The sequence below is a fragment of the Mastigoproctus giganteus genome, chromosome 13 (assembly GCF_048544385.1).
Source record: "Mastigoproctus giganteus isolate SK-2022 chromosome 13, ASM4854438v1, whole genome shotgun sequence".
NCBI lineage: Eukaryota > Metazoa > Arthropoda > Arachnida > Uropygi > Thelyphonidae > Mastigoproctus > Mastigoproctus giganteus.
The window spans coordinates 81,247,632-81,260,969 of NC_143587.1; the positions used below are offsets into that span (position 1 = coordinate 81,247,632).

At 37.3% G+C, this 13,338-nt stretch overlaps 1 protein-coding gene across 1 annotated transcript in view; it reads right to left on the reverse strand.

Annotated features, from left to right (window-relative positions):
* Positions 1-3,897: 3,897 nt before the first annotated feature.
* The window catches only part of SMC1 (structural maintenance of chromosomes 1), a 635,181-nt gene continuing 625,740 nt past the window's right edge, over positions 3,898-13,338 (reverse strand). Inside the window, exon 27 of the mRNA XM_090388169.1 lies at positions 3,898-4,004. Within this exon, the coding sequence (XP_090244295.1) occupies positions 3,945-4,004 (60 nt within the window). The 3' untranslated portion in view covers positions 3,898-3,944. The remainder of the gene's footprint in view (positions 4,005-13,338) is intronic.

The following is a 13,338-nucleotide window of genomic DNA, read 5'->3' on the forward strand; positions in this document are numbered from 1 at the left end:
TTTAGATAAGAATATGGGCATAAAATGCTGTATATCAGTACAAAGAATGTAATGCAAAATTCCAGGCAAATCACGATAGAGGTTGAAAAATTCTGTATTTTTACTATGTATCACAAAGTCAATGATTAATCAAATGTATGTTTTTAATAATAAAATGCTAGCAACACAGAATTATATAATAGAAAATTATGAAAGAATACATATAAAACCTAATTTTGGAACTTGGAACTTAATATTTGTAACAGATTAAAATATACTAAAGTTACTTTGCTTTATCCAAGGTATAATTTTAATTTAAAAAAAAAAATTACGATTTATGCAGAAATCTCATTACTCTATATTCTAGCTAAATGATTCTATTTATTTCATACTTATATTTTGTTTCTATGAGGTTATACCTTTTATAATTTATACGCTTTCCAAGAGGCTAACAATTCACTTTAATAGTTTCATTTCCTCATTGCTGATAATATATCTAGTACACATTTTATATTCATATATCAGCATAACAGGAATTTTTTCTAACAAAACAATAATAATAATAAAAAAATTGGTGTGTGCTGAGCACACATAGCGGAAGTTAAGTGAAACTTCTTTAGAATCTTTTGAAACATTTATTATTTCAATGTTGCAGTGGTTTAATTTTTACAATTGTTTTACAAGTTTATTACAAAGTTTTTACAGATCTCTCCTTTGTACTCTATTAGTCTTCAGCATGTTAAATTGTAAATTTTTTCAGTCGACACTTTTTATGAAATATGGTAGAGAATGATGAAAGAAATATTTTGGTTTTTAAAATTGGACTGCTAGAAGATGAGATATAGCGATTTAAAATGTAAATGTGACACGTGCGAGTTACACTGTGGCCGTGGCTGTAGGGGTACTGACTTGTAGTTTATTACAAAGTTTTTACAGATCTTTTCTTTGTCCTTTGCCAGTGAGTAGTCGATTGCTGGAACAAACTTCCATCTGTCATTCCATCTTAAATAAATTCAAGGAGGAACTGAACAAACTTTTAGAGGGAATGGATGTGTGAAATGTTTTTTTTTTTTTTTTTGGCTGATACTACATAAGCTTGCTTTCTTGCATCATATGCCTCTACTACTACTACTACTACTACTACTCTACTACTCAGAGGAGGTGGTTTCAGTGGTTGCATTGCACGTGTACGTGCTCCATACACCTTACAACACTCACCACCAGTCTTCGCAACATGGAATTATAAATTTTTTCCGTCTAAATGTTTTAGTAGAGAATGACGAAACAAATATTTTTGTTTTTAAAATCAGACTGCTAGAAGCTGAGATATATAGTGATTTAAACTGTAAATGCGACACATGTGCGAGTTACACTGTGGCCGAGCTGTAGGGATATACTGATTGTGTCAAGCGTCGCTCGTGCCTGGTACAATGGTGGTGATGAATCATTTTGTGAAGATTTTTGTCATTCCACGGATGCAAGTTACTTCCATGTGAAATGGCCTGTGATGCACCTAAAGAAGTTTCACTTCAAAAGGCTAATGTTTTCTGGACACATTTTTCTAGTCAAATTTAATAAAAGTTTGATGTAATGAAATACTGGACTTGGTGGTTCTGATATCAAAATGTTTACTATAAAAAACTACATTATTGAAACTTGTTATAATATAAAATATATTACCACAACAAGGAAAATAAGGAAATACTGTATTTTGACAAGTGAAAAAATTTCAAAGATAATCAAATGAGAAATACAGCAGAAAAATTTTATAATGAATTATTTATATTTTCCTTTAATAAAAGAATAAGGTATCCTAAAATATTAACCATTCACCTGGAGAATTCTGTGGCTTGTTTGTTTAGGCTTTCAAATTTTATTATTTTTAAATATTAGAAACTGCAGTTGTTCTTAAAAAAATTTATTTATATTAACAATGGTCAGCAACACATTTATATATCACTTTGTAATGATTCCAAAGTGAAAGCAGGTGAATTATGTTTTGAACTTCTTTTAAAAACTATGCAAACACAAGATTCAATGTAACTAAAACAAAAAAAACTATGAGAAAACAACAATATCCGGAGGATGCCAAGTGCATAATTATGCCCACATTTTAATAAATAATGTAATCATGACAAAATAAATTTTTACTATTGCATATACAAGGGGCATATCATATCAAAAATTTTATTGCAAATTTATTAAATAAATATGCAAGAAAAACAACCACTGTAGGCAACACTGGAGCACAGATATTTCTAACCTGAAATGGATTATATTGGAACACTCATGTGTAATGTAATGGCCAGTTTTGAAATGACAACCAAGGTGAATACATGGTCAAAGGTTGAAGTGCACAGTATCATTAGGACAACACGAAAAAAGAACATCCCAGTTGAAGCGCATTGTGAGATCATTGTTGTATGTGGTATTGTGGTACTGCTGAATTGGTGTGACATAATCAGAAAAAGTGTGAAAATGGTGTAATGTATTTTGACAAGGGCAGAACAAATGTTGTAGACAAGCAACATTGCTCCTGCACATCACAGAGGTTAACGTTTGGTGCACTGAAGCATAAAGGAGGAATACCATACTAAAATGCATGACATCAACAAAGGATTTGAATTTACCTTTCCACACATTTCAAAATACTGTGAAATGTGCTATGAACAGAAAAGGTTCTGCTCACTGGCAGCTGAAGCAAATGAGTGATGTCCAAAAGTTGAGAATGGGAGAGTGCATGGGGGGGGGGGTCTTGTATGTTAAACAAGAAATTTAAAGCAACATCTACAAGAAAGCTCATGGTGACCATCTTCTGAATTTATAAAGGTGTACTGCTGATCAATTTTGTACTATGAGGTGTCAGTTAATAGCACCTAGTATTGCCATACAATGAAAGCTCCATGAAGAAATTAGATGGAAACTGCCAGATTTATTTTCTTGAGATGTCCCTTTATTGCACAAAAATTGTGATATACTCATACTACAGCAATTCAACAACTGTCCAGGATGTTTCACATTGAAGGTTCTGGACTCACAGCCCATAGCCCAGACTCCGAACTCCTAGACTTCCACTTTTTTGGTCATTTAAAGAAATGTCACAGTGGTTGACATTGTAAGCAGAGGTCACTCCATGGCTACAGAACCTTGACTTGGATTTCTATAAAATAGAAATCTCAAAACATATATGCTGGGCACATGTGATCTGCTGCAATGATTGTGTATTGCCCTTCTTTGTACATTATCTCATTTCTTTAATAAATGTGTACATCTTTTTTACAATTCTGTTACCTTACTCTCCAATATGCCCATGTATAAAGAATAATAAATGTAAGTTTTTTGCATTATAATAAATATGACAAATCATGATATACAGACATATCCCCCCCATCTCCCCAAAAAACCCAAGTTTTATTAGTAAGAGAGTGGGGTTTTATTTAAATAAAATGCAGAGTAGTGTCTATTAACATATTAAAAAAAAAAGTTTTACAATTTAGGTGAATCACAGGAGACCAGTAAATAAAATCAATATAAAAGAAACAAGTTATTTCTAAGTGTAAATTGCAATTTACACTTAGAAATGATTCATTAAATCTGACATTAAAAAAAAAAAAAATTTAATCTGTTCAACACTGCATTAAATTTTAATGAGATTTCTCTTTACTTTACAGTATAACAGTATACAGTAATACATATACACAAGAACAAAGAAAATCAATAGTAATAGAATATGTATTTTATACATTGCTATGTATTTTACAGTTCACTTAGTGTAATAGTTTTTTTTTTTTATTTTTTAAACATTTGGGATAAATTATACAAATAAGAAAAGTTTCAGTATGTAATACTGGACTAAAAACGTGAACACAGTTAAGTTCATTATCATTTGAAGTATGCAACTTTTTTTCTTTTTTTTTTTTTGTTACTATAAATGTTTATGGTGGTAAAAAGGCAAAAATATTTCCTTACTCTTGATATTCTGTTAAGTCTAGAGTGAGAACCCTACTAATTGTACATTCTCCAGGCTGCAAAATGACAAAAAATAATTATTAGTAAACAAACAAACAGAATAACAAAATAACATACTTTCTATCAGATATACACTTAGAAAAGTGTTTCTTAATCTGTGGGTTGCAACTTAAACTTAGGCTGGCAATGTATTAAAGCGATGTCAGCCTAAGACAGCGTTTCCCAAACTGTGTTCTGTGAAAAATCGTAATTAAAAATTAAAAAAATAATAATGTTAAAATAAATAAATTTTGCAAATCTGTAGTGTACACCACTTTTGTATCATTATAATTTTTAACATTTTTTTTTTTTTTTTTTTCTTTTTTTCTGTTATTAATATACTGGCATAGACTATTAACCAAATAGGCCGTGGCACACTTTATTTTGGCGGGCTTTGCATAGAGAAGTATGCAGAGAGGCAATGACAACTTTTTTTTTTTTTTTTTTTTATGTGAACCCCAAACACGAGAGGTATTAGAACCTAAAGTACTTAGTACCTTGCTTGGGTTGGAGGTTGAGAAGACGAAAGAAGATATTTGTTGACACTGGACTTGAACTTCTGTAGATTGTAATTTTCAGGAAATACGTATGAAGGAAGGTTGTTCCAGAAAATGGCAGTTGAATGAATAAACGAGGAAGATGAAAAGTTGGTTCTGTGGGTTTGAAGTTGAACAGTAAATGGATGTTGGCTGGTGGTGGCACGTGTTCAGACTCTTTTGAAAGAGAGAGCGGGAATTATAGAAGCCAATTCAGAAGAACGGTGCCCATGGAAGTATCTGTAGAAGAGGCATGCAGCAGAAACAGTACATATATGAGAAAGCGAGTGGAGAGACTCTGTTAGAGATGAATCATTAATTAACCTAACTGCACTCTTCTGAATGGAATCAAGAAGCCTGAGAGAGGTTTTGGGGGCACCACCCCAAATGTGGGAACAATATTCCATGGCAGGGAGGATTTGCGATTTATACAGAGTGAGCAGCTGTTTGGAAGAAAAGTAACGCCGAGAGCGAAAGAGAAAACCAAGTTTTTTAGATGCAGAGGAAGCAATATTTGTAATGTGCTTGTGCAAAGAGAGATTAGAAGTCAGGGTAATCCCCAAAAGAGATATATCATTTTGCCTAGAAATCGGAGTGTCACTAAAGATAAGCATAGGAGCAGAAGGATCCTTTTTGCGAGATATAAGACAAGACTGAGTTTTAGAAGGATTGAAATCAACTAAGTTGTCTTTGCCCCACTGGAGAATTACCTGAAGATTAGCATTTAAGGAATTGGTAACAGATTTTCGAGAAGTTGAAGCTGATTGAGCAGGACAAGGTTTCTCAAAATGGAAAGTGGAATGCAATGTGCTATCATCGGCAAAACTATGGATAGGATTTCAAGTCAATGGAAGAAGGTCATTAATATACAAGAGGAAAAGAGTGGGGGAAAGAACTGAACCTTGGGGGACACCGGCATTAGTGGAGATGTTAGAAGACGGAGAGCCATCTACCATCACCCTCAGTGAGCGATCAGAGAGAAAACTGGATAACCAATTACTAAAAACAGTTGGCAAACCATAAGATGGAAGCTTGTTTAGAAGACCTTTATGCCAAACACGATCAAAAGCCTTTGAGATGTCAAGAGCAACTACTTGTGTTTCACCAAACCTTTCCACTGAATTAGTCCATAAATGGGTTAAATAAGCCAGAATATCACCAGTGGATCGACACTGACGGAATCCTTACTGGCGATCATTGATCAGACGGAAGGTTTCTAGGTAGTTTAAGAGTTGGTGGTTAATTGATTTCTCCATTACTTTAGAAAGAGTAGAAGTAATTGCAATGGGACGATAATTGGATGGGAGGGATTTGTCACCCTTTTTAGGAACTGGCTGGATATGAGCAAATTTCCAAGCAGAAGGAAAAACACCTTTGGAATAAGAAAGTGAAAAAAGGCGGCAAAGAATAGGAGTAAGTTCAAGAGCACAGGTTTTGAGAACAAGTGGAGAAATACCATCAGGACCTGGAGCTTTCTTAGCATCAAGATTCATCAAAATCCTTCTGACATCCTTTTGACATAAGACCACAGGAGGCATTGAATGGAGTGTGTTGAGAATGGTTGGAGGTGTTTTACCAAGATCATTAATACATGAGCTGGAAGAAAAATGGGATGCTAGCAGGTCAGCTTTATCCTTGGCTGAAGTGACAACAGGACCATCTGGTTTGGACAGAGGTGGGAGCAGAGATGGGCAAAAGTTGCGGCCAATAGCTTTGGCAAGAGACCAGAATGCTAGGCTACCATTAGAGCAAGAAGCAAGTTTTCTACTCTTAGCCTGTTCAAACTCTAGTTTGGACTGATTAATAACTGCTTTACAATTGTTGCGGGCTTTGGTGTAGACAGAAAATGACACTGAAGAATTAGAAACAAGCTAATCACGATATGCAACATTCTTCTCTTGAACAACCTTAGCACATTTATTGGAAAACCAAGGTTTAGATAAAGGACGAGATTTTAAAGTGGAGTGTGGGATAAAGGATTCCATTCCTGCAAGAATAATTCACCGACACAATCTGAGCAAACGTTGACATCAGAAGTTTTAAAACAGTAATCCTACCAAGGAAAAGAAGTCTCGCAGGTCATTCCATTTTGCATTCTTGTAATGCCAAACAACACGAGGTTGGGAATAGCCATGAGATAGAGGTTCCATTGGAGAAGAAACAATCACCAGTTTGTGATTTGAAGTGCCTAAGGGAGCTCTCACTTCGACCGTATACTTAGAAGGGTTGTTTGTGAAAAAAAAGATCAAACGTATTGGCTGTATGATTAGGACTGTCCGGTATTCTTGTACGTAAATGAACAATCTGTGCTAGGTCATTAGTAATTGCAAAAGCCTCAGCATCTCGACCTGCTGGGTCGGTGTGACTAGAAAATGGAAGCCAGCTGGAGTTGTGAACATTAAAATCACCAAGGAAAATTACTCACTGTTAGTAAAGTTGGACTGGAGAAAGTCAAGTTACAAAGAGAGGAAGTGAAAGAGCTCCAAGTGATTAGTGGAGTTGGGAGAATGGTAGAGACAAGAGATGAATTTGAAACAATGAGGTAGAGAAATTTTAAGCCAGATAAGATCAAAGAGAGGAGATTCAAAATTGCCAAGTCTCTGACAGGGAATATCAGAATGGACATATGCACAAGTACCTTTGAGGCGAATGGAATCATACAGCGAATAATTTGGGCATCTGAGATGAGCAGTAGTTGAATCAACCAATAACTGAGATTCTGTCAGAAAAAGTACATGGGGTTTGGTAGACTGCAAGTGGAAATGGACATCGTTGAGATTAGAATTGAGACCATGTATATTTGTGAAATGAATTAGGAAGTGCTTGGGAGGTTTAGATTTTTTTGCAGATAAGCTTGCTCTATTAGTTTGACAATTCATGGTGTATTCAATAGTAAGAAAAAGTGAGTGGGACATGCTGTATGAAGTAATGAAATTTTTGGATATGGCATACACATGATAAGAATATACCCAGATCCTTGACGTAACGTGGCCTCGACAATGCTCCCCGCATACACACTACTCGGACTCCCTCCAGTCACTATCTGGCAGAGTAGAGGTAGCAAGATTATACACTAGCTGAACCGGAAGCCTCCTAGAGAGTTACCAATAGGTTCGGTCCTGTGTACTAACTAGCGGCCGGCCTGCGAACACCGTTTTAGAGCTGTACCCTTGAAATGTAAGGAATATTGGATCTCGCCACAATGTTCATCATAATCTCAAAAGTCATCAATCATACTGCATGATGGAAGAGATAGGGAAGGGTTGATCAGAACTTAGCTCTAGAGACTAAACATGGGTTCACCACTTCAAGCCTCCAATAAGCAAAGTGGTGGTATTTCACCGGTTGATGAGGGTCATCTACCACCTAGTACTGCCTGGTAACATAGAGAGGCGGCGTTCCTCCATGTGGTGTGGACACCACACCTCGACCCCTGCTTACGTTTGTTCACACCTGGGTGGTCATCCACCATGTACTTGTGCGAGGTTATACCCAGGATTACTAACAGTCCCACCATCGTGAAGGTGTAAGCAGAGGATTTGGCTGTCACAGACCGTCAGGACTTCGCCGAAATTGGGTCCACTTGACTTGAGTGTCACCCGAATATCAGTTCCATCAGCGTTTTAGACTCCCAGGTAGCAAGTACAGCTTGTCTGGCATATCTGAGAGAATGTCTGTGACAACCTCAAGGACCAAACTAAGAAAAAGTAGCAATAGTGATCTAATATGCCATTCATATGTGATTTAGCCTAGAGTACAGTGGTTGAGGGAGGGGGGGGGGAAGTGAACCGATATCATAACTAAACTCACTTCCTTGTATAAATTATTTCTGACAATTATCAGTATTGCGAAATATTATTATTAAAATATGTGACCATGGATTTGTAGTTGAAAAAAGGAACTTTAAAATGAAAAGCAAAGTATTTCCAGCAATGCAACTGTGGTCGATGAAAACGAACACAATACAGTCACACTTCAAAGTGATGAACAATCGCAGCCTTTTGTTCCCGAAAAATCTGAAGTGAAAAAACAAGAACCAACTAATAAAAGACCAAAACGAAATTATGATGACAGTTATTTGAATTTTGGCATTACATGCGTTGGAAATAAAGATGCTCCTGACAGTTCTTTGGATCCTGCTAAACTTGTGTTTCGCAAGTGTTCCGTGAATATGTTGTGAGATGAAAAGTGTTCCGCGACTAAAAAAGTTTGGGAACCGCTGGCATTAGAGTTGCACAAAGTTAATGAGTTGCATGGAAATCAGTAACACGTCAAAAAAAAAAAAGTTAAATAATAATATGTATACAAATGTGAGTGGATATGGGGGGGGGATTAAAAATAGGTTGTCATATTTCTAGTTAGCTTTATCTAATAATGCAGATGTTCTTCACAGAGGAATGATGATGATTATATTCATTATTTCTAACAATAAACAACTGACATAATTAATTCATGATGTCTAGAGAATTTTTAAATCCTTTTAGACAAACGCTGAGAATGTGATATATAAAAGATCAACTACTAAAAATTATAGTATATACTAGACTATCGTGCATTTGGAACTATCTCTTGGTAAACAGGTTACGGAGTCATGTGCTGGGTTAGAATCCATGATATCACAAAATATGGCAATATTTCCATAATCTCATAAGAGCGGTTGAGTGAGAGAAGACAGAGAGTGATAATCAATGGATGCTGCTCTTTGTGGACTAATGTTAGTAGTGGAGTCCCCCAAGGTTCGGTGTTGGGCCCACTGTTGTTTTGTATATTTATCAATGTTATTGATGAAGGTATCTCAGGCGTAATGTCAAAGTTATCAGATGATACAAAGGTTGATAGGGTTGTTAATTACAGATGGCAGTGTGCTACTGCAACAGGATCTAGAAAATTTGGGCAGATGGGCTCAGAAGTGGCAACTGAAGGTTAACATTGACAAATGCAAAGTACTGCATACAGGTAGAAGTAATACCAGAGAAATGTACTAACTGTGTGGTACTACACTTAGTTAGTACACTTAGGGTGTTAGATAATGAAAAAGATCTGGGATTAATTGTGCAGTCAGATATGAAGTTTGTTGTTGTTTGTTTGTTATTTGGTTTTTAGGAGCATTGGCAACTATTTTTTTTTTTTAGGAGAATTAGCAACTAAGGCCATATTGCTCCAGAAATATGTGGTGGTCATTCCCTGACCTCTCTGTATCCTCCATATTTGGTGGTCACAGGCTCGAACCCTGGTCTAATCAAGAAGCGTGTGCGGCGCACTGCTGCTCCTACCCACCTGGCTACGGAGGCGCCAAGATATGAAGTTTTCTGAGCAGTGCAGACAGACTGCCAGAGCAGGTCATGGGGTATTGTCAATGATATATATAGGAATTTTGCTAGTAGGGAAAAGCAGGTGATTATCCCTTTGTATAAGGCAATGGTCAGGCCATGCCTTGAGCATTGTGTAAGGGTCTGGAGGCCTCATTTTAGGAACGATGTAGAGTTGCTTGAGCGTGTACAGAGCAGGGCAACATGATTAGTGAGGGGAACAAAGTGGTCCTCTTATGAAGAAAGGCTTAAGTTCTGAAAAATTGCATCATCTGGAGACTATTCACCTGTGATGTGATCTGATTGAGGTGTATAAGACTTTGAATGGGTTAAGAAGGCTCAATTCTGATGGGATTCTTGTTCAGATAACGAACCTGAGGGGGTGTAAATTCAAATTGAGCAAACACAGTTGTAGAATAGATGTGCGGAAATTTGCCTTTACCCAGTGGGTGGTTAATTGCTGGAACAAGTTGACAGCTTAAATAAATTCAAGGAGGAACTGGACAAACCTTTAGAGGGAATGGATGTGTGAAATTGGTTTTTTCTTTCTTTTTTTTTTTGGCTGATGATACATAAGCTGATATGCTTGCTTTCTTGCAATATTACTATTACTACTATCTCTACCTTCAACTTTTCTGATCCTATGCAGACCTGTTTACTTTTCAAGTTTTACTTGAACATTCCCAATATTTGTGTGTCTTTTATGGCGTTCTCAAGAACATTTTTGTTTCTTATGGATTTTAATCAACTTTTAATGAATTTTATGCAGATATGCATGCGTGATGTTCCATTTTTCAAAGTCACTATAAGATAGCTATGGATCTGTTCATGTTTAGCATGAAGAATACGTTCAAATATGAACGATAATCCCACGTAACGAAAGAAAGAACTATTTCCAAGAGTTAAAGGATGCGTATACATATACTTCTTTGTATCCAAATCATATAAAAAGGTTTTCATATTGTAATCTGACATTGATACGAGGAGTTTCTGAAAAGTAAGGTAGCACATTTTTTCTTTCGATGATGTTTAATAATACGAAGTTGAAATGACACACCAAGAAATAAGTGAATATGCACTACTTCTCCACAAAGTCTCCAGTTTTATTGAATCACTTGTCCCAACGATGGATCAGTTTATCAATACCAGTACTGAAAAAGTTCGTGCCAACACTAGCATCGCACCGCCTGATGAACTTCCTCATCCGTGGTGAAATGCTTTCCTGAAAGGTGTTTTTACAGAGCTGAACAAATGGAAGTCTGAAGGCACTAAGTCTGGGCTGTAGGGAGGATGTGAAAGAGTTTCCCAATGATTACGGCACAACCACTCAAGAGTGGTGTGGGCAGTGTGTGGAGTTGCATTGTCGTGCAACAAAATCACGGCGCTTGTCAGGAGTCCTGGTCGTTTGTGTTGAATATTGGCTTTCAGTTTTTTAAACATCCCAATAAAGCTGTGCAATGATTGTTCCTCCCTTCGGCAAGAATTCCACCAACAGAACGTCTGGCAATCACAGAACACTGTGGCCATGACTTTTCAGACACTAGGAACAGTTTTGAATTTTTTGCACACAGGAGATTGTGGATGTTTCCAGGTCATGGAGTCATGTTTGCTCTCTGGGGTAAAGTGATGAACTCATGTTTCGTCTGCTGTGACTATGCGAGCAAGAAAATCCTGTCCTTCGTCCATGTATCACAACAGGTTCTCCAGACACAACCCCACGCATTTTGCTTTGTCCTCCTCTGACTAACCCCAGGGGCTCATATCTGGTGAGTACGGGCTTGGCACACCCAGGGTCCTGAGCTGGATAATCATCATGCTTCTCTTTCTTGGTGATTCCTTTCTACTTCTGACTCTCTCTCTCTCAGGGTAACTCGGGAATTTTTTTTTGCTGGTGCAGCATAAGCCTTAGGCTTCCTTGCACCGTATGGCTTATAATCATAATAATAATAACTGTTGCGGCACCCAGTGGCAGCACACCTTTCGAAGGCCAAGGACATTGTGAACAATTTTGTGAGCAGTCGACTTACTCACATTCACTATTTGTGCAATTTCATGCAGTTTGAATTGCCAGTTTTCAAGAATGATGCCCTTAATGCGCGAAATCTTGTCTTCTGTTTTGCTCGATGAAGGCCTGCCCGCCTGATGTCGATCTCCAATGGCAAACACGGTCTGCTTTAAATTCATTGCACCAAAAACAAACCTGCTTCTTTGTCATCACCTTTTCACATACACAGCAACCAGTTCATGGTGAATATCACTTGGTGAAGACCTTTTTGCTTGCAAAAAGTGAATTAAGGTGCTTTATTGAGGTGATTACAAGAGATTTGTGCTTTCAGAACTGGAATGCCATAAGATAATAACTGAACACTGTAGAACAGTGTTTCTCAACCTTTTCGTTGCTGCGGCACATTACAATCACTACTCTACTCATATATTTACAAACAGGTAGTTATTTCTGTTGGGAACATTTAATAATACATCTATTATTTGTTGAAAATGCTTTTAATATTTAATTTTTTGAACATATATGAATTACCTAAGAGTTCTTTACCTATGTAAACTCTGGAAGGGGAAGGAAGGGGGTGAATCAGATTAGTCAACTTGATATTGATGGTTCAACTGTTGATGATCCTGCTCAAGTAGCTAACAAACTGAATGAGTATTTTGCATCTACATTTACACATGAAAAGTAATTCAGGGAGGGGAATGTCAGAGGTGTCAAACTCTGGCAGTGAGCTAAACTGAAAAATAGTCACGAGTTAGGGTTGAATGTGAAAGTGTCTGCAATTCTGCCCAGACACAATAGGAGGGAGTATATGATGAGAGCCTTGTTGATCAATCCGGCCCTGGAGAGACTGTGCAAGACACAAGGGGTAGAATTTTTTTCAGCCTGGTCTGTGCTTGTTGACAGGAGAGACTGCTTCTACAGGGATGGGGTACACTTAAATAGAAAGGGTGCAAGAATATTTGCTGACGCTATCGAGGCAGTGTTAGGTGGGTTGGAAAACTGCTAGCTTGGGTAGAGGGGATACACAGACTAAAAGGTTAACAATGGCCACGGGCAGAAGCAAAAGTGATTCTTGCACTGCTTCTATTGGAATGAGCAGCAGCATGGAAAGGAAGGCAATAGAGATTTCCAGGACTGTTGGGAGTCATGGTGGAACAAATAAATATACGGGCTGTGTTAGGGTAACTTAGAGTAGAAAAAAGTGCATGTATACCAATGCTAGAAGTATAGTTAACAAATTTGACGCGTTGAAGTGCTAGTCAAGACATCAAAAGCAGATATTGTTGGGATATTAGAGATGTGGTGTCACACAGATATAAGCAGTGCAGAATTGGAATTTGGGGTTATGCTGCCTCCCTGAAATGTTACCACCTTGTCACAGTGAGGAGGCTTGAGTATCCCGATGACCCAGAGAGTTATGCTGGTGGTAGCTAGACTACCAGTAGGGCCACCCTAGCCAGACAGGTCAAAGGGTAGGGATCAGATAAGAGTAACATAC